This window comes from Chiloscyllium punctatum, chromosome 1 (assembly GCF_047496795.1).
Source record: "Chiloscyllium punctatum isolate Juve2018m chromosome 1, sChiPun1.3, whole genome shotgun sequence".
In the NCBI taxonomy this organism is placed as follows: domain Eukaryota; kingdom Metazoa; phylum Chordata; class Chondrichthyes; order Orectolobiformes; family Hemiscylliidae; genus Chiloscyllium; species Chiloscyllium punctatum.
In genome coordinates, this window is record NC_092739.1 from 35,847,944 (window position 1) to 35,870,150 (window position 22,207).

At 41.8% G+C, this 22,207-nt stretch overlaps 1 protein-coding gene across 1 annotated transcript; it reads left to right on the forward strand.

Moving 5' to 3' along the window:
* The first annotated feature begins 670 nt into the window (after positions 1–670).
* Positions 671–21,983, forward strand: LOC140492450 (interleukin-8-like). The gene is made up of 5 exons (XM_072591374.1): positions 671–928; positions 18,806–18,971; positions 19,237–19,369; positions 19,581–19,660; positions 20,419–21,983. Exons 1-5 carry the CDS (start codon positions 878–880, stop codon positions 20,436–20,438), a joined length of 450 nt encoding a protein of 149 aa, XP_072447475.1. The 5' UTR covers positions 671–877; the 3' UTR covers positions 20,439–21,983.
* The last annotated feature ends 224 nt before the right edge of the window (positions 21,984–22,207 follow it).

A 22,207-nucleotide genomic window follows, 5' to 3' on the forward strand; every position in this document is an offset into this window, starting at 1 on the left:
ATCAAAGTAAATATGTGCAGCTATGGGAAAAATAATGTTTTATTGAATTGTATTTCAGGTTCCAGCTGACATAATTAAGAATTGAAGCTGCAATGGGATTCATTTGATTGTCCCCTGAGGAAGTTGCTGTACAGTGAACATTGAAATGAAGGAAGCTCCCTGAAGTGCATTCACTTTCTGACATCACTGTTCGATATGTTGTTTGAGCAATTCCCCTGCATTGATTCTCTGAAACCGAAATCAGTGGTTCATCTGCTTATATTGTAACTGTCGACATAGGGCCTAAGTAATCAGGCTGCTGTTGTGAAATATTGTGTAAAGCTGAAGGATTTCTATTAATGGGATGTAAAATGTATGATTATTCTGAATGTGGTCCGGCAGGGTTACTGGATACTAGATAACTGAAAGCAATTTGTTAACTCTCTCCATAATATTAAAAAGAAATTTCGATAGTCAAAAGGTGCGAGTGGTAAAGGAAATATTAGCAGAATTGTGAATTTACAGAGGAATCAAACTGAAACAGATCTGTTGGCTTTCAAATGCTTTTGTTATTAAGATAATTGTTACAGCTTTTTCAATAATTTGATTTATTGATTATTAGTCAATTATTTCACTGAGTTTGTGCATCATTGCCAAAGCCAGCACTTATCCCCCATTCCTTTATGCAGATGTCAATGTGCTGGTAAGCGACTTTGTTGAACAGCTGCAGTCCTTGTGGCTGTGAGGAGAGGAGAGATCTGATGACGAAAGGGATGATAGTGCAAGGCAAATCAGACAGCAATGGGGCAAGTGAAGGGACAAGAGCTGTCTTGTGAGGAGGTGTAAATGGGAAAATACAGAACAGGGAACAAATCGCTACCGTCCAACCGGAAGATGGATGGGCAGGGATTGTGATCGGAAACCATTTACCATCGTGTTGATTCTGGAGGTAATAAAGTGTCATCTCAAAAAATTGTAGTAATGTTTCTTAAGCAAACACTGTGCTGTATTGGAACAATCCAGGAGAATAGGGACATAGTGTTAGCGGGGCGGGGGGAGGGAAACTGGCAGTGGGCAATGCAGACTTACTGTCATGTGACATTGTTTAAACTAATTTACAATCCAAATTTAATCTAATCTTTCTGTTGCTGTTAAAGGCCTATGTATCCGATGTGATATATTGATGGCATATTATAGGTAAAAGCTTTGAATTGTTGACTAAACATACTTTAGTTCCAGTGTGAACAAAACCTTTCAAGTCAAAATTCAAGATCAATTGATGGACATTAACATTGCCACAATTTTTCTGTAATGTATATCCATCACTGACATTGTAAGTGAACCTTGGGATTTTGCTCATATGATATTAAACCTCAGGATTTCTCCAAGTTAGTGTCTGTGAAAAGAATGCCTATGTAGAAATGATGTGTGTATGAAATACTTATATTTTAGGAGATATTGGTGTTTATCATGTAATGTTAACAGGAAGTAATGGTACTTATAAATGCAATTCATCTCTGTGAAGGGACCTGTTTACATGAGAGATTTTCAGGCCGAGATTATATTGACTATGGGTTACAAAAGACAAGTTGTGCTATATAATGATTCCCATGAAGAAAAATTGCAAAATGTATCTGAATTGTGAGTTTATGAATTGTTTGATGTTTTTGTACCTTTAAGTATATTTCAGTAACTAGAATAAACAAGATTTCATGAGGAATGCCTTGTCATTATCTCACAAACTTCAGCTAAACAATTGTGCATTTCTTGAACCAAAATATTCCGTGGTGTGACTGAAAATATCACTGCTAAAGTCTCCCATTGACAGCGTGAAAGCAGGCAGATTACCCTTCAGCCAAATCTCAATGTGTTTGATCAAGAGTAGTCACTGACTTACTCCCCTAGACCGGCACTGCTGTGACCTGAATGAACAGGCTGTTACAGTGGAACCTTATGGTGGGAAAGTTGGGTGCATGTTCCTTCCATTCAAACCCACTCCAAATAACTGTGTAGGGTTTATCCGACCTTTAATGTGAATTTATGATAATAACAAGTCTGCCTGAGCCAAACAACAATCAGATCACTGCAGGAGTCAACGGGATGACCAGTGGAGATATAGGGAGCACCTTAATCATCTTAACTGAGGAACGAATCTTCTGACAAGTACATGGAGAATTCTTCAGATTGTCCTGTCTCCTCACCGACACAATCCTCAATCCCGTGGAGACCATGAATGTCAGTCTTGCTTCTCACTCACATTCATAGCATCTCCTCTCTACTATTTCCTGTAGAACATCACTAACTTTCACTCGTGTGTGGTCAGATTAGACCTGGGTCACAGTGTCATATCTGTGGGGAAAGGCATTCCATCTGATTAGTGACATTTGATATGCAATAACGGGATATTAATCTTCTCCATAATACATATAATAATCACTGAACTGAAGATGTTCCAGGTTAATATATCTGTTTGCAACTGTGCAAGATTATTACAATACAGAAAGAAGCCACTCAGCTCTCCAAAAGACCATCTCACTTTGTGCCAATCTCTGTGAAAGGAACAGATTGCAGCTCCTGGAAATCTGAAATGATAACAGAAAATGTTGGGGAAACCTCAAACCAACAACCTCAGCTGGAAAACAACAGCAGTCGGTAAATCAGTGAATCTTTACTGACTTCCCTTCAGTTTAATCTACATCATACTTGGCCAGGTTCCACCTCGAGTACTCTGTAATGAATACTTTGTGGCTGATTATGTATGCGCGTGTTAATAGGGAATAGGATATATTTGTACGTTTTCAACATTTTCAAATTATTTTTACCTTTTAGCAAATGTTACTTGTTGAACTCGCACATTGCTGACTGGCTTAATGTCACACAGTGAAGTACCTATTGAATTGGCAGTCCAAGTCTTTTTCAAAATTCGAAACCTGCTTTGGTGTAAAAAGTTGTGGCAAAAGGGGATAATCATTTGCTCAATTAAAAACTTGACGTCAGTTATAAATACAGTATAGCAACTATATCTTTAGATACTTAGAAGCAATATTTTCTCATCTTCAAGAATTTTCAGAGTCTGCAACATTATATAAACCAACGTGATAGATTGAGTGTTCCAATTGAACACTGTCAGGCCGGTCAGGGCTGAGTGTACCTCGACATGAGAATATGGGGTGATTTGGCCTTTGGGCAGCCGCACAAACACCAAACAAGCCTGATCATACATTCAGCCGGTGAGCTGGGCAAGGGGACCACGCTGCTAATCCAATGCAGTTTACGAGATCGAAGCCGGGAAACCCAGGCCAAGCTGCTGCATGTAAGATCAATCATGGAGCCTGGGTGGTTATGATCACAAAGCAAGAGGGTTCCCCATGTGGCAGCAGCACAGATGGTCTTCCTGATACCTCATGGTGAGGCAACACATTTCTGTCTATTTTTCAAAATCAGCTGAGAGCTGTTTGCAGTCAGTCACCAGTAGTCATTGGGAAGAGAGCCACATCACAAACTAGATACAAGTCAGCAAACAGCCAAGCTAATTGAAAGCAAGGCATCCCAATAGAGAAACGGTCTCCTTTCCAACCTGTTCCAAACTGAAGTTCACCTGAGAACTATCCTTTCAGAAACTGCGCTATCAGCAACCAACATTAAAGCCTAGAATGATCCTTTTAATTTACAGAATGCTTTATTCAACTGTCAGATGTTAAACACATTCAAATCCAGGAGCTTGATTACATGGGAGTCAAAGGAGTGTAAATTAGAGACTGAGTTAATTTTAATTTTTTCCTGATCTGTACCTATGTGTGCAGTACATTTTTATTCACCCTGTCATTGCTGAGAGTGTGTGTGTGGGGGTGGAGGTGGGTGGGTGTGTTGGGATGGAGTGGGGTGGTAGGGTGTGGGGGCCTCGCTGGTGGTGTGCATGGGTTGTACCTATGTGTGAGCACATGTGTATTGTCACGCATGTATATGTGGGTACGTGTGTGTTTGTTGTGAGGCGAGTGTGTTGTGGGGTAGAGTGTGGGAGATGCATACATAAAATGAGTGCGATGTTCCATTAGACTGAGGTAATTGGACACGAAGAAATACAATTCTTTCATTTTGAATTCATGAAACTTGCTGCTGAATTTTTAATTGGGAAACACACTCCAAGTCTATAAAAAGGCACATATTTTATTTCAATATAAAGCATACTGAGTATGAACAGAATGAGTATATTTGCATTCCACCTGTTACAAAGCATTTACCCAGCTGAGGGCAATGTTTCAGATCAATTCGATTGATCATGACCTAAAAACAATCCTCTCACGGGTTTGTTATTAGAATCTAAGGAAGATTTCAGGAAAACAAAACAGACAGCACTAATCTCATTCTTTTACCTAATTGTAAGCAGATTTCTGATTTCTAACAACACTCCCAGTCCACACCAACGCTACAAGAGACATCATGCTTCTCACACTGTGGAACCCCTCATGCTGACTTAGTCAAATGAATTAATGACCACAGTCCCAGATTCATGGACATGTGTAATGCACTCATACAAATCTTCCAATTTCAGTCGTGAGCCTGATAGTCTCTTCCAAGCCCATGCAGGCCCTCTGATGTTCAGCATATCCCATGTAGTTACAACAAATTATCCCATGCATTATCTAGCTGATGTTGCTGCAGTGGTTGTAATGCACCAAGGCAGGAAGCCTCCCTGTGATGTGCTTGAAAATATAATTGACAAATGAGATCATGGAGCCCATGGCCTTGGAGGAGATCCCAGTGCCAGTGTGAACCTGCTTCATTAGTTCGTCGATGTAAGTGGTGTAACGTTTGGGCAGCACAGAGGCTCAGTGGTTCGCACTGCTACCTTACAGTGTCAAGGACCTGGGTTTAATTCTAGCCATGGATGACAGTCTGTGTGAAGTTTGTATTTTCTGCCTGAGTCTGCATTTGTTTCATCCAGGTGCTCTGGTTTCTTCCCACAGTCCAAAAATGTGCAGGTTAGGTGGATTGGCCACGGTTAACCCAAGGTTATGGTGATAGGGTGGGATCTGGCTGGTCTGATTTCAGAGGGTTGGTGCAGACAATATGGGCCAAATGGCCTTTTCCGACATTGAAGGGATTCTATTCTATTCTATGATTCAAAATTTCTCCTCTTTTTTCACTCTTTGCCTAAGGTGGGTTCCCTGTTTTCCTAGTGTTTTTCTTTGCATTTTGTTATATCTTTTCCTCAACCACGTTAACACAAGCTCTCTGTGTTGGCATAGTCTGGAATGACTTCCAGATCTACATCTCTTTCGAAAGTTCTGGAATTTTGATCCAGAATCCATCCAGCCTGCAACATCCATGTATTGTTAATTTACATGAAACCTCATGGAAAACATTTGTTAACCCTGGAACAACATCCACTTTACAGAATCATACCAATCATTGCAGTCAATTAGTTCGTAACACCCTTCCCAGAATGCTTCACCATGACACTGACTGTGATGATACACTTCCCAGAATACTTCACTGTGACATTGGCCCTGGAGTGGGGGGTTCAGAAGCGGTTCATGAAAATGGTCCCAGGAATGAGAAGCTTAACATACAAGGACTCTGCGTTTATACTCAATTAACTTTCGAAGGATACGGGAGGATCTCATAGAAACATACAAAATATTGAATAGTCTGACACTGTAGATGTTGGGAAATGTTTCCATTGGGAGGAGAGACTAGGACCTGAGGGCACAGCCTTCGACTAAAGAGAAGACCTTTCAGAGATAAGGAGAAATATCTTCAGCCAGAGAGTGGTTAATCTATGAAAATTCATTACCACAGAAGTCTGTGGAGGCTAGGTCATTGAGTATAGTTAAGATGGAGATAGATAGCTTCTTGAGTATCAAGGATTATGGGGAGAAAGCAGGAGAATGGGGCTAGGAAACTTTTCAGCCATGATTGAATGGCAAAACAACTCAATGGGATGAATGGCCCAATTTCTGCTCCTATGCCTTATGATCTTATGGACACCGAATGTGAGGACACCCTTCCCAAATGTAATTCATGATTTTCAGCTCAGGTGTGTGCTTGCTTCATCACATAATCCCAGGGATCAGTGCAAAGTGTAGATCATGACAACTGCAAAATGCTAGCTCATGAGGAAATAAAAGATTCTAGAGAGCTGGAGATAATTCAAGTTTCACTTTATGTTTGTAACGTAGTGTTGGGGTTGTAGCTGTGCTGACTCCTCCCCCTGGGTTTGTGCAGTGGTTGGTAATGTTGCTGAGTCAGATTCCATTCAAACAGCAGCTGGCATTGGTGAACCACGTGATTTCCAGGAAATCAGATGACGTTATACTCCATGTAGCTGTTCGATGATTGGTTGTGTCTCCATGTAGCAGTGGGTGGACGAGGTGAAGGGCCCATTGCAGACAGTCAGAAGAGATCACAGCATTATGGGTGGTCTGACAGAGACACAAATAATTTTTGATTGTTCCTCCGTTCCTAACAAATTCTAATGGTTTGCCTTGACAGTGAGTTTGGTTGTGAGATTAAGAAAGTTGTTAGCTCTGATAACCACTCCATCCACAGGACACCAGGTTTCCTTACTGCAACATGAAAGTTGGTCCACCACCAGAATAACATCAAACATCAAATGTATATGTTGATCCAGCCAGGTATATTTGAGCCATCTCTCCTGCTGTCTGTAAACAGATTGGAAAGGATATACAGTGATATCCTTGTCTATTCTATGATTCAAAATTTCTCCTCTTTTTTCACTCTTTGCCTAAGGTGGGTTCCCTGTTTTCCTAGTGTTTTTCTTTGCATTTTGTTATATCTTTTCCTCAACCACGTTAACACAAGCTCTCTGTGTTGGCATAGTCTGGAATGACTTCAGGTCCTAGTCTCTCCTCCCAATGGAAACATTTCCCAACATCTACAGTGTCAGACTATTCAATATTTTGTATGTTTCTATGAGATCCTCCCGTATCCTTCGAAAGTTAATTGAGTATAAACGCAGAGTCCTTGTATGTTAAGCTTCTCATTCCTGGGACCATTTTCATGAACCGCTTCTGAACCCCCCACTCCAGGGCCAATGTCACAGTGATATAGTGTCTCATGTCAAAGTCATATAGGATGTTGTAAGATATTGTATTCTAGGTCCCTTTACTAACCCCATTCACAAATGCTTCGTATTTCCCACTCACAAGTGCTTTATGTCTATTCATTCATAACCCCTTCACTAACCCACTCACAAGCAAATACTGCATTCCCATTTCATTCATTCATAACTCCCTACTATAATTATCCATACACCTGGAAACACCACCAAATTTCTGCATCAGCAACAAAAACAAAGTAAATGGGGGAGAAAGCTAACAGAATTTAAACCTCGTTCATGCTGACCTATGTAACAAAAATCAGTTAAATTGTGCTTGTCAGAATGGGGGAAAAACCCAAAAACATCTACTTACTTTATGGGCGGCACAGTGGCACAGTGGTTAGCACTGCTGCCTCACAGCGCCAGAGACCCAGGTTCAATTCCCACCTCAGGCGACTCTCTGTGTGGAGTTTGCACATTCTCCCTGTGTCTGTGTGGGTTTCCTCCGGGTGCTCCGGTTTCCTCCCACACTCCAAAGATGTGCAGGTCAGGTGAATTGGCCATGCTGAATTGCCTGTAGTGTTAGGTAAGGGGTAGATGTAGGGGTATGGGTGGGTTTCGCGTCGCTGGGTGCGCTGTGGACCTGTTGGGCCGAAGGGCCTGTTTCCACACTGTAAGTAATCTAATCTAATCTTAAAAAATAATATGTATTCATTCATAAAACCACTGGTCTGTAGTATAGACCAAATTTAAAACAACCCCTTCTAATCAAGACAACCTTTTCAATACCATTATGGCATTTTCACAACTTATCAGCCCTTGCTACATCTGAATAAGAGTAGCGTACAGAACAATATCATCCCAACCATCATATCTCCGCAAAACATTATAATGTTAATCAGCCTTTACCAAAAATCTCCCAGACCTGAACACATTACAAACCGCCAGTTTCCCAGTTAGAGTGTACTTATTAAATACCTTTGATCTGGGCTGTTATTCCTTAAAGAAACTAACTGACAAAACAGCACTTCCATGAAATTGCATGAATGTATGAAACTCACACTGGCAAATAGTATACAGATCTCACAACCCAGCTGTGGTAATGTGTTTAATATCCTTTATTCCTTTATTAAGTACAAGTACAATTTCTAACCTATTTAGAGCATGCAAGCCTAGTATTTTTTACTAATATTTACTAACGTAAAAGGCAAAAAGACTGACACCTCTTAATTACGCAAGCAGAGCAGGCACACACTCTTAATCCCATCAGAAATAGCAGCCAACACTTAGCACATGTTTTAACCCATCTCCTGTCTCTCAGGACAGAAGGAGAAAGTGAGGACTGCAGATGCTGGAGATCAGAGCTGAAAATGTGTTGCTGGAAAAGCACAGCAGGTCAGGCAGCATCCAAGGAGCAGGAGAATCGACGTTTCGGGCATAAGCCCTTCTTCAGGAATGAGGAAAGTGTGTCCAGCAGGCTAAGATAAAAGGTAGGGAGGAGGGACTTGGGGGAGGGGCGTTGGGAATGCGATGGGTGGAAGGAGGTCAAGGTGAGGGTGATAGACCAGAGTGGGGGTGGGGGCGGAGAAGTCAGGAAGAAGATTGCAGGTTAGGAAGGCGGTGCTGAGTTCGAGGGATTTGACTGAGACAAGGTGGGAGGAGGGGAAATGAGGAAACTGGAGAAATCTGAGTTCATCCCTTGTGGTTGGAGGGTTCCTAGGGGGAAGATGAGACTTTCTTCCTCCAACCGTCGTGTTGCTATGGTCTGGCGATGGAGGAGTCCAAGGACCTGCATGTCCTTGGTGGAGTGGGAGGCGGAGTTGAAGTGTTGAGCCACGGGGTGGTTGGGTTGGTTGGTCCGGGTGTCCCAGAGGTATTCTCTGAAACGTTCCGCAAGTAGGCGGCCTGTCTCCCCAATATAGAGGAGGCCACATCGGGTGCAGCGGATACAATAAATGATGTGTGTGGAGGTGCAGGTGAATTTGTGGCGGATATGGAAGGATCCCTTGGGGCCTTGGAGGGAAGTAAAGGGGGAGGTGTGGGCGCAAGTTTTACATTTCTTGCGGTTTCAGGGGAAGGTGCCGGGAGTGGAGGTTGGGTTGGTGGGGGATGTGGACCTGACGAGGGAGTCACGGAGGGAGTGGTCTTTTCGGAACGGGGAGGGGAGGGGAGGGAAATATATCCCTGGTGGTGGGGTCCATTTGGAGGTGACGGAAATGACGACGGAAGATACGCTGTATATGGAGGTTGGTGGGGTGGTAGGTGAGGACCAGTGGGGTTCTGTCTTGGTGGTGATTGGAGGGGCGGGGCTCAGGGCAGAGGAGCAGGAAGTGGAGGAGATGTGGTGGAGGGCATCGTCGATCACGTCTGGGGGGAAATTGCGGTCTTTGAAGAAGGAGCCCATCTGGGTTGTACGGTATCGGAACTGGACCTCCTGGGAGCAGATGCGGTGGAGACGAAGGAATTGGGAATATGGGATGGCGTTTTTACAGGGGGCAGGGTGAGAGGAGGTGTAGTCTAGGTAGCTGTGGGAGTTGGTCGTTTCATAGTAAACCGACCGACAGAAGCCCATTTTTCTAACATACATAAAACGATGTAACACCATAGTAATGGAATTTTAATATATGTAAGAACTATGTATAAAGAGTCACTTGTTAGAACTGTATTTTCAGAGGGTTTCGCACCTCGAAGTTGTGCTACATGTGGTTATTTTCACCACTCACTGATGTCAGTCATTATTTGAACACGATCTCACAATGTCATTTTGCCTGTTACAAAGTTAAAAATACAATGATACTTTTTCAAATAGATGAAGACTTCATGAATTGATTTGTACTTTTCAGTACTTATGGTTCAGGAAGAGACATTTTGAACAGGAGCACATATTTCATTTGGTTGGTTGCCATATTTAACTCAAGAGCAATCAACATCCTAATACTGAACATCAAACCCTCCATTCAGGTCAGCCCTGTCTCCTTTCACTTATCGTGTGTAAATCAAACTCTTTCTTCTCAGTCTGATGAAATCAGCTCTGAGAAACAAGTTTGGTCTGGGGGTAGATTGTGGGTGGAAGGAAAGCCCCTGTGGACTTCAGTGATATGTCAGTTATTATCATATCTGTACATTTTTATACATTCAGAGTCTCCTCCTGCCCTAAACCTTTTGGTGTTGTGTAAGGACTGGTCAGGAGGATTAAGAATGGGTGTGGGATTTAGAAGCCAGCAACAGGAAAAATCACCAGCCAAGAATTCATTCTGTGTTAAAGGTCAGGAGCAGTGGTGGTTCAGAGCATGTGGTTGTGCTTTATAGAAATTTTAATTCTATATATATGTTCATTTGAAGTTTCTATTCAGAGGAGATGATACTGTAAGCAGAAGAAACAACAGAAAATGTGGAGTTATTATTTAAGAAAGGATCTGTATAGTTTGCTTATGCATTTGCAACTGCTACCTGTCTCTGGCTGTTCTCTGAAAACCTACGCCCACCAAGAACCTCACACTGAGAAAAGACACTGCCGAGGTGATTGGTTTTAATTTATGTAGGGGTTATGGGCTTTACTATTTGAGCCAACATTTATTACCAGTTCCTAATGACCCTGGGAAATGTAAGTGAACTTCTTGACCTGCTGCAGTCAGTATGGTGTAGTGATTTGTGTTGGGATGGAGATCCAGGACATTGACCCAGTGAATGGCAAGTTGAAAGTATTGTGGATATTGTGGGTCTGGAATAAAATCAGGGAGTTCTGCAGCACGTTAGAAGGTCTAGCAACATCTGTGTTGAGAGAACATGAGTTAACCTTTTGAGCCTAATAATACTCTGCTTTGGAACTGAAGCAGCTGAGTTGCTCCAACATTTTCTGATGTAAATTCCAAGTCAGGATGGGGAGTGTATTAGTGTTGATTTTGTAAAAGTTGCTCATGATCTACAAGGCACAAGACAGGAGTGTGGCAGGATACTCTCCAGTTGCCTCAGGGGTGCAGCTCGAACAGCACTTGAGAAACTTGTCACATTCCAGGACAAAGCAGGTCACTTGGTTGAAACCACATTTGGAAACATCCACTCTCTCCATCACTGATGCACAGTGGCAACAGCAGGGACCATCTACAAGATGTACTTCAGAAATTCACCCATAATCCTTGGAGAACACTTTCCAAACTGATAACCACTTCAACCTAGAAGGACAGGGATTATTCCTCCTATAGAATCATAGGAGGAATTGTGCAATGTGCTGTCACATAATCTGCAAATTCCACGCCAACACACTCCCCCACAAAAGCTTGCACGTCAGGTGAATTGGCCATTCTAAATTGACCATAGTGTTCGGTGCATTAGTCAGAGGGAAGTGTGTCTGGGTGGGTTACTCCTTGGAGGGTTGATGTGGACTTGTTGGATCGAAGGGCCTGTTTCCACACTGGAGGGAATCTAATCTAATCTAATCAGAGTAGAATTACCTTGTTTGCAGACAGCAGGAGGGATGATCTGCATCTGTTCAGCAGGTTCAACGGGTAATTTGATGTTGGATGTTATTCTGTGGGCGGCACGGTGGCACAGTGGTTAGCACTGCTGCCTCACAGCACCAGAGACGTGGGTTCAATTCCCAACTCAGGCGACTGACTGTGTGGAGTTTGCACATTCTCCCCGTGTCTGCGTGGGTTTCCTCCGGGTGCTCCGGTTTCCTCCCACAGTCCAAAGATGTGCAAGTCAGGCGAATTGGCCATGCTAAATTGTCCGTAGTGTTAGGTAAAAGGGGTAAGTGTAGGGGTATGGGTGGGTTGCGCTTTGGTGGGTAGGTGTGGACTTGTTGGGCCGAAGGGCCTGTTTCCACATTGTAAGTAATCTAATCTAATAACATCCTTCATAAGGGTGCTGGAGTGTGGCTGTTGTGATGAGTGTTGTGATCACAGTCCATATGTAGTACATGTGGTCTGTTTGCTTCAAAACATCCTCATGTTGTGGCAAGGAAGTCTGGTGATGGAGAGGTTATCAGACTTGACAGCTTTCTTAATCTCACGATCAAACACACTGTCAAGACCACCCACAATGCTGTGGTCTCTTCTGACTGTCTGCAGGGGCCCTTTCACCTCATACACCCATTATTACATGAGAACAAAACCAATCATTGAAACAGCCGCTTCGAATACAAAGTAATCGAATTTCCTGGAAGTCACGTGGTTCATCAACCCGAGCGGCTTTTTGAATGAAATCTGACCCTGGAATATTACTAACCACTATACAAACCCAGGGGGAGGAGTCAGTATAGCAACAGGCCCAACACTCTGTTACAAGCATAAAGTGAAACTTGAATCAGCTCCAGACAATCTGGAAGCTGATTATTAGAGTGCACGACTGTTTTGAAACAAACAGATTACATGAGCTAATTGTGGACTATGATTGTGATATTCAGCACAAAAGCCACACTCTAGCACTCTCCAATCTCACTGCTGACTATTCCCAAATGTCCAAAACTCCTCATTCCCAGGATCCTGGGTTTTAGCATTGTGCTGTCCCATCATCTATCAACTTCCATCAAGTTCCTGATGCTCAAACCTACTCCATTCTGACCCTCTAACATTCACCCTATCCCGTGCAATGACACCCTTATCCACCAGGGGTGGTTACTGCTGAATGCTGTCAGAATCTGGACCATTTCTGAATCTGGATTGCCTACAAATTACTCCAGATATTTGTACTCTCCCCAGGTCTGCAATTGGCTGCATTTTGAGCTGCGATATAATCTCACACATGGCACTTCTAAAACTGTGATACACCTTACACAGTTGTATTTCCCTCTCTGCTGAAACTGTTCCCAGACACTGGAACCACCTGCGAAACCAGTGCCCACATTGTACAATCCCACTGATACCCACTCTCGGGGAAGCCCCTCACCAATACTTTCGGATTCAGGTTTTATACTTCCCCTTGTTAACCCGTGAAACAGCATGAGAGACTGACTACTGACGGATGGAAACCTTTTCAGATATCATTCCTTTTGAAGCAACAGAAGTTCACCGCAGTCACTGTTCACATCCTCATCAGATTTCATTCAAACAGCGACCGGTTGCTGGTGAATCCGTGTGTAATCCGGGAATCTGGTTATTTTGGGTAGAGGTCTCTTTGTGTGATTATACAAATTCTAGATCTGCTCCATATTCTGATTCCATGGCTAAGTTCATTCCTGATCAATCCTTGATCACCTGACCTTGGTAAATTAGAGTCATAGAGATGTACAGCTTGGAAACAGACCCTTTGGTCCAACCCGTCCATGCCGACCAGATAAGCCAACCCAATCTAGTCCCACCTGCCAGCATCCGGCCCATATCCCTCCAAACCCTTCCTATTCATATACCCATCCAAATGCCTCTTTAATGTTGCAATTGTACCAGCCTCCACCACATCCTCTGGCAGTTCATTCCATACACGTGCCACCCTCTGTGTGAAAAGGTTGCCCCTTAGGTCGCTTTTATATCTTTCACCTCTCACCCTAAACCTATGTCCTCTAATTCTTGACTCCCCAACCCCAGGGAAAAGACTTTGCCTATTTATCCTATCTATGCCTCTCATAATTTTGTAAACCTTTATAAGGTCACCCCTCAGCCTCCGACACTCCAGGGAAAACAGCCCCAGCCTGTTCAGCCTCTCCCTGTAGCTCAGATTCTCCAAACCTGGCAACATCCTTGTAAATCTTTCTGAACCCTTTCAAGTTTCACAACATCTTTCCAATAGGAAGGAGACCAGAATTGCATGCAATATTCCAACAGTTGCCTAACCAAAGTCCTGTACAGCCGCAACATGACCTCCCAACCCCTGTACTCAATACTCTGACCAATAAAGGAAAGCATACCAAACGCCTTCACTAGCCTATCTACCTGCGACTCCACTTTCAAGGAGCTATGAACCTGCACTCCAAGGTCTCTTTGTTCAGCAACACTCCCTAGGACCTTACCATTAAGTGTATAAGTCCTGTTAAGATTTGCTTTCCCAAGATGCAGCACCTCACATTTATCTGAATTAAACTCCATCTGCCACTTCTCAGCCCATTGGCCCATCTGGTCCAGATCCTATTGCAATCTGAGGTATCCCTCTTCGCTGTCCACTACACCTCCAATTTTGGTGTCATCTGCAAACTTACTAACTGTAACTCTTTTACTCACATCCAAATTATTTACGTAAATAACAAAAGGTAGAGGGCCCAGCACTGATCCTTGTGGCACTCCACAGGTCACAGGCCTCCAGTCTGAAAAACAACCTTCCACCACCACCCTCTGTCTTCTACCTTTGAGCCAGTTCTGTATCCAAATGGCTAGTTCTCCCTGTATTCCATGAGATCTAACCTTGCTAATCAGACTCCCATGGGGAACCTTGTTGAACGCCTTACTGAAGTCCATATAGATCACATCTACTGCTCTGCCCTCATCAGTCTTCTTTGTTACTTCTTCAAAGAACTCAATCAAGTTTGTGAGACATGATTTCCCACACACAAAGCCATGTTGACTATCCCTAATCAGTCCTTGCCCTTCCAAATATATGTGCATCCTGTCCCTCAGGATTCCCTCCAACAACTTGCCCAACACCGAGGTCAGGCTCACCAGTCTATAGTTCCCTGGCTTGTCTTTACCGCCCTTCTTAAACAGTGGCACCACGTTAGCCAACCTCCCGTCTTCCGGCACCTCACCTGTGACTATCGATGATACAAATATCTCAGCAAGAGGCCCAGCAATCACTTCTCTAACTTCCCACAGAGTTCTCCGGTACAGCTGATGAGGTCCTGGGATATTTCCACCTTTAATCGTTTCAAGACATCCAGCACTTCCTCCTCTGTAATCTGGATATTTTGCAAGATGTCACCATCTATTGCCCTAGTCTATGTCTTCCATATCCTTTTCCACAGTAAATACTGATGCAAAATACTCGTTTAGTATCTCCCCCATTTTCTGTGGCTCCACACAAAGGCTGCCTTGCTGATCTTTGAGAGGCCCTATTCTCTCCCTAGTTACCCTTTTGTCCCAATATATTTGTAAAAACCCTTTGGATTCTCCTTAATTCTATTTGCCAAAGCTATCTCAGGTCCCCGTTTTGCCCTCCTGATTTCCCTCTTAAGTATACTCCTACTTTCTTTATACTCTTCTAAGGATTCACTCGATAATAGCAGAGAATGGTTTTGATCCATTGACCTCCGGTTGATGGGCCCAGCACGCTCCCACTGCGCCATTCAATTAGAATGTTTCATTTTTCCTTAAGTAGCGTTGCAAACTTTGAAAATGATTTTGCAGATGGAAGTCTTTACTTTAACATCCACTGCATTTACGATTGATACTCGAGAAATAACTCAATGTCTGAGGCAGTGATGCAGTGTGCAGGGGCTCAGATTCTGAGATCATTGGGATCTGTTCTGGAATAGAAAAGGGATTGGTTGCACTTGAACTGGAAAGAGACCTATGTCCTTCGGGGAGATTTGCGAGTTTATTTCAGGACCCTGCTGTAAGTATTGGCAGACGGTATATGGGGGTTGGGGAAGGGATTTCTGAGTAACAGTGAAAATAGAAAAGCAGATGGGGATGGTTCTAAACCAGAAGAAGAGTAAGATAATTGGAAAAAACAGAAAAGAGCAAATCAGAGAACAAGGTAACTCTGAAGAATTATACTACATTTATTTCAAGAGTCTAGATTAGAGTACTGCTGGAAAGGTACAGCAGATCAGGCAGCATCTGAGGATCAGGAAAATCGAAAATCCTGATGAAGGGCTTTTGCCTGAATCGGCCATTTTCCTGCTCCTCAGATACTGCCTAACCTGCTGTGCTTTTCCAGCAATACTCTAATCTAGACTCTGGTTTCCAGTATTTGCAGTCCTCACTTTTGCCTACATTTATTTCAATGCAAGGGGTCTTACAAGTAAGGCTGATGAACTCAGGACATGTTTTGTAACATGGCACTGGGCCGTCATAGCTATTACAGAAACTTGGCTGAGGGAAGCACAGGACTGGCAGCTCAATATTCTGGGTTTTAGATACTATATGAAGGATAGAAAGGGAGGCAAGACAGGAGAAGGAGGTACGTTTTTGATGAAGGAAAACATTACTACTGTAATTAGAGAGAATATTTCTGAAGGATATTCCAGTGAAAATATATGGGTTGAAATCAGAAATATGTAATGGATGATCAGCTGATGGGATGTACCATAGGTCCCTAATATTCAGAGGGAAATTGAGGAGCAAATACATAGAAAGATACCAGATAAATGCAAGAATACTAAGAGTATAATAGTTGGGGATCTTAATTCTCTAAACATTGACTGGGACTGCTATAGTCTTAAAGATTTGAGTGGTAAGGAATTCGTTAAGTGTGTTCAAGAAAATTTGTGTAATAGGTCGACAGGATGGTTAGAAAGGTGCTTAGTGCACTGACATTCATAGCTCATACCTTTGAGAGTAGGTGTTGGGACATCATGTTAAGGTTGTACAGGATGTTGGTGAGATCTTTTCTGGAGTACTGTGTGCAGGTCTGGTCGCCCAGTTATAGGAAGAATATTATTAAATTGAAGAGAGTTCAGAAAAGATATAACAGGCTATTGCCGTGAATGGACGATTTGAGTTATAAAACTAGGCTGGATAGGCTGGGACCTTTTTCACTGAAGTGAAGCAGGTTGAGGGGTAACTTTATAGAAGTTTACAAAATTATGACAGGCATAGATAAGATGAATAGCAAAGTTCTTTTCCTTAAGATAGGGGAGTTCAAAACAAGGGGTCATGTTTTTAAGGTGAGAGGAAAAAGATGTAAAAAGGACATGAGGGGCAGCCATCTTTTTACAAAAACCATGTTTAGTGTATGGAATGAACTGCCAGAGGAAGTAATGGATTCAGGTGTAGCTACAATGAAAAAAGACATTTGGACAAGTACATGAATTGGAAATGTTTGGAGGGATATGGGCAAAACACAGGCCGGTGGGAATAATTTAGTTTGGGAACATGTTCAGCATGGATGTGTTGAAGTGAAGGGTCTGTTTTCATGCTGTATGGCCCTCTGCCTCTATAACAAACAACCAAAATAAAATCTGACAGTGAATGATTTAAACATCTTCACTGGAACAAACGTTTTGAAGATATTTCTTTTCCAGAGCTAACGTTACAGCACGCTCAATCTAACCCAATCCAAACTGACATTTACACCATTTCTCCTCTTTCCAAACCTGAACATTCAGGTCAATGAGACACATCATCGAGGAAAACCAATGAAAGACAGAAATATTTTAAGATGCTGTTCCATTGATTTGTCTGTGTTTACTGTTATGTTAGGCCATAAGTTCATAAGACATAGGAGCAGAAGTTAGGCCATTCAGCCCATTGAGTCTGCCCCACCATTAAATCTTGGCTGATAAGTTTCTCAACCCCATTCGCCCGCTTCCTCCCTGTAGCCTTTTACCCCTGGATAATGAAGAACTTTTCTATGTCAGTCTTAAACATACCTGGTGATCTGTTCTCCACAGCCTTCTGTAGCAATGAATTCCATCGATTCACCACTCTCTGGCTGAAGTGATTTCTCCTGATCTCCATTCTAAAAGGTCTCCCCTTTATTCTAAAGCTGTTCCCTCGGATCCTAGTTTCTCCTGCCAATGGAAACAGCTTCCCAACATCCACTCTGTGCAGGCCATTCAGTATTCTGTAAGTTTCAATTCGATCCCACCTCATCCTTTTAAACTCCACCAAGTTCAGTCACAGAATTCTCAAATATTCCTTGTATGTTAAGCTTTTCATTCCTTGTATCATTCTCCTGAACATCCTATGAACACACACCAAGGCTTGCACATTCTTCCTGAGATAAGGGACCCAAAACTGCGCACAATACACCAAAGTTTACCTTGAGACAATCCTGGACTCTCAAGTCTCTTTGCACTTCAGATTTCTGAATTTTCTCCCCATTTACAAAATAGAGCACACCTCTATTCTTCCCACCAAAGTGCATGACATCACACTTACCCACATTGTACTGAATCTGCCACTTCTTTGCCCTCTCTGCTAACCTGTCCAAATCCTTCTGCAGCTTTCCCAAGTCCTCAACGCTACCTGACCCTCTAGCTATCTCTGTATCATCAGCAAACTTAGCCAGAATGCCCTCAATTCCTTCATTGAGATTGTTAATATATAAAGTGGAAATGTTGAAGAAGAGGTCCCCAGTGATTGGGGTGTAAAATCTACAATTGGATTATTCTGCAGAACATTGGATGTTAATTGCTTTGGGAAATCAATAAAAGCCTAAAACTGATGTGGTTGCATTTTAGCAATTTTTTATTGACATTGAAAGCTAACTAATAATCAAAGGAAGGTATTATGACCACCACAAAAGGATTTGATTCTATGGTAACTTACAAAAATACTTCTAATGATTGGGATAGTAATTCAACTTGAATGTGTTTGGAAATTTGACAAATATGTTAATCACTCAGTAGTAGATGTGGCAGCTATATTGCTTTTATAAATAAACTCTTCGGATGGCAAATTTGACTTTGTGCCTGATCACACCTCTTTTTGCATTTTGGCAAAAGTGGCCATTTCTGAAAGCTGTGATTAACATTTTAAAATCTACATTTAATTAATTCAGTTCATCTAGTCTGCTTGTTGCTGCTGTGAATTATGTAACATAGTGACTCTCATTAAAATTGCAAAATGAACAAATCTGACTCAGGAACAGGGAAATTCCCTTTTACAGAATTATGTCAGCTTTCATTTTTCAAGATTACGAAATACGAAAGTTAATGTTCTCCATAAATAGGAGCTGTTTGGACCTGTCCTCAGCAGAACGTCATTCAACGGAGAGAGTGACACTGAAGTAGACAGAAGATCTTCAGCAGAAATCTATTCAGCAACAAAGTCAAAAATGAACAGGGCAACAGCTGTACTGACTGCCATCCTGCTCCTGTGTGCTATTGCTGCACAAGGTATGACAGCATTTCTGTCTTGTGTTTTAGTTTTTCTTTGCAATACAAAGTGGGGGAAAAAAGTCTTTCTGCTGATGGATTGAGCAGCCATACAGGACTGTGTGGCAGTTGGTTGTTCATTAACGAATTAAACAGTCACTGATGGTGCATGCTATTGATAATATGATGCTTGTTTTAATACTGAATTTAATGCTTAAATAAAATGTTAGCATTCTGCTAATGACAATCACAGTCAGAATTTCAGTTCAATTTATTTCATTCACAGGCATTCCAATCCCGGGTACTCAAGGACGGTGTCTGTGCCCTGAGAACCCCAGCTCCAATTTTATTCATCCGAGAACCATTCAGAGTTTGCAATACATTCCCAAAGGATCATACTGTGAGAAACAAGAGATAATGTGAGTAATTGGGTCAAAACACCATCTTTAACCTTCCTCGTATTCTCCTTTCCATTTAGACGCTGTAATATGTTGGTAAATATATTGGGTCACTCACAGTTTATTTAGGTAGCAGATCTGAAGGATTATGTTTATGTCACTGATTCTCACCTTACATGGGAATGTCCAGTTTCTGTGAAATAGATTTTGAAGATTTTCCTTCTCTTTGCAGCATTACCATGAAAACTGGGAAGATTGTTTGTGTGAGCCCCGATGCCAAGTGGGTGAAGATTATCATTGGATCCAGGAAAGGTTGGTGCTTGTAAACATACATATGTTATCTGTGATTAAATGTGTTTGAGTGAAGTGCTGTTCTCATGTTGATCCTCAGTCCCTTCACCGAGGCTTTAATACCAGTTTGCTGCCCATTCGTGCAGGCTCTTGGTGCATTCTGTTACTCTGTCCCTAAATCTGGTATTTACATGTGAGCTGTGACAGTGAATGCTAGCAAGCTATTCAACCACAGTAGCATCAGGACTGAATCCTATGCTGTTCTCACCATCGCCCATGCGTGGTAAATCCAGGAGCAGATGGGGTGTCTCTGGTTGGTAATCAGGTGCAGGAATGCTCAGCGATACCATGCTCCAGCACCCATGGTTGTCATACCTTTAGCAGCCAGCTGAGGTCATCCTATTCAATATAACCCAGTGATCAAAACAGGGACTTCAACTCCTTTTCATGCTTCCTTCCCTCACAGTCAGCTCCATGATATTCTGCTCTGCATTGTAAAGGCTCCAGGGCATAATTCTTAAACCTTTTGTTATCTGTTCTATTTTAATATTTAAAGTGATATTTGAAAAATATTAACGTTTTGCCACATCTTCCTTGGATCCTGTAAGTAATAATATCATATTGTAAAATCAATGAATTATTAACAAAATCACACCTATTTGTTTAACAGCCCAGTTGATAATGCCCCATAATTATACTTGATGAAGACATTGTCCTCACTATCAAAGGAAATATCTTCAGTTGTGGGAAAAATAATATTTTATTTAATTGTATTTCAGGTTCCAGACGACATAACTAAGAATTGAAGATGCGATGGATTCACTTGATTGCCCCCTCCCCGCAGAAGTTGCTGTACAGTGAACACTGAAATGAAGAAGCTCTGTGCAGGACACTCACTTTCTGATATCACTGTTCGATATGTTGTTCGAGCAGTTCCCCTGTATTGATCCTCTGAAACGTACTTCATTGTTTAACCTACTTACACTGTAATTGTCTACACAGAGCCTAAGAAACCCGGCTGCTGTTGTGAAATGTTGTGCTGTGATGGAGAGATTCTTTTTACGGGATGTGATTTGTACGATTATTCTGAATGTGGTCTGGCACTGGAGCAGATATTGTACAACTGAAAGCAATTTGTTAACTTTCTCCGTTAGTATTGGAAAATTATTTCCGGTCATCAAAGGTGCAGTTAGACAAGAAAATATTAGTATGCTTGTGAACTTAGGGAAGAATCAAACTAAAACAGATCTGTTGGTTATCAAATGCTTTTGTTATTAAGATAATTAGTACTGTTTTTTAATAATTTGACTTATTAACTATTAGTAAATTATTTAATTAAATTTGTGCATCGCTGCCAAAGTCAGCACTTATCCCCCATTCCTTTATGCACATGTGAATGTGCTGGTAAGTGACTTTGTTGGACTGTTGCAAGCTTTGTAGCTCTGAAGAGAGGAGAGGTCTGATTGCAAAAAGGATGAGAGTGCAAGGCAAAATATATGGGGCAAGTAAAGGAACAAGAACTGTGTTTTGCGAAGTTGTCAATGGGAAAATATAGAACAGCGAACAAATCGCTACAGGGATTGTGATTGGAAACTGTTTAACACTGTGTTGATTCTGGAGGCAATAAAGCGCCCTCTCACAAAGTTGTTAGAAGATTTCTTGAGCAAATGCTACTCTCTATTGGAACAATCCAGGAGAATATGGAGATAATGTGGCAGGGTGGGAGGGAAACTGGTGGTGGGCAATGCAGAAATACTGTCATGTGACATTGTTTAAACTAAATTACAATCCAAATTTAATCTAATCTTTCTATTGCTGTTGAAGGCCTATGTATCCTACGTGATGTATTGATGGCATACTAAAGGTAAAAGCTTTGAATTGTTGACTAAACATACTTTGGTTCCAGTGTGAACTAAGATCAAACTTCAAGTTCAATTAATTGACATTAACAGTGCCACGATTTTATTGCAGTGTTTATGAATCACTAACCTTGTAGTGAACCTCGGGACTTTGCTGATATAATATCAGAATCTTTCCAAAGTTGAAGTCTGTGGAGAGAATGTCTCTGCAGAAATGATGTGTGTGTGAAATACTTACATTTTAGGAGATATTGGTGCTTATCATGTAATATTAACAGGAAGTAATGGTATTTATAAATACAAGCTATCTCTGTGAAGGGACCTTGTTGTATGAGAGATTTTTCAGCCTAGAATTATGTTGACTGTGAGTTTCAGAAGTTGAGTTGTGTTGTGAGTGTGATTCTCACTCAGAAAAATTGCAAACTGTATATGAATTGTGCGTTTATAAATTGTTTGATATTTTTATACCTTTATCTTTAAGTGTATTTCAGTGACAAAAATAAACAAGATTTCATGAGGAATGCCTTGTCATTATTTCACAATCTTCAACTAAACAATTGTGCATGTCTTGAGTCAAAATATTCCGTGGTCTGACTGAAAATATCACTGTTGCAGTCTACCCTTGACAGCGTGAAAGCAGGTAGATTACCCTTCAGCCAAATCTCAATGTGTTTGATCATGGGTAGTCACTGACTTACTCCCCTAGACC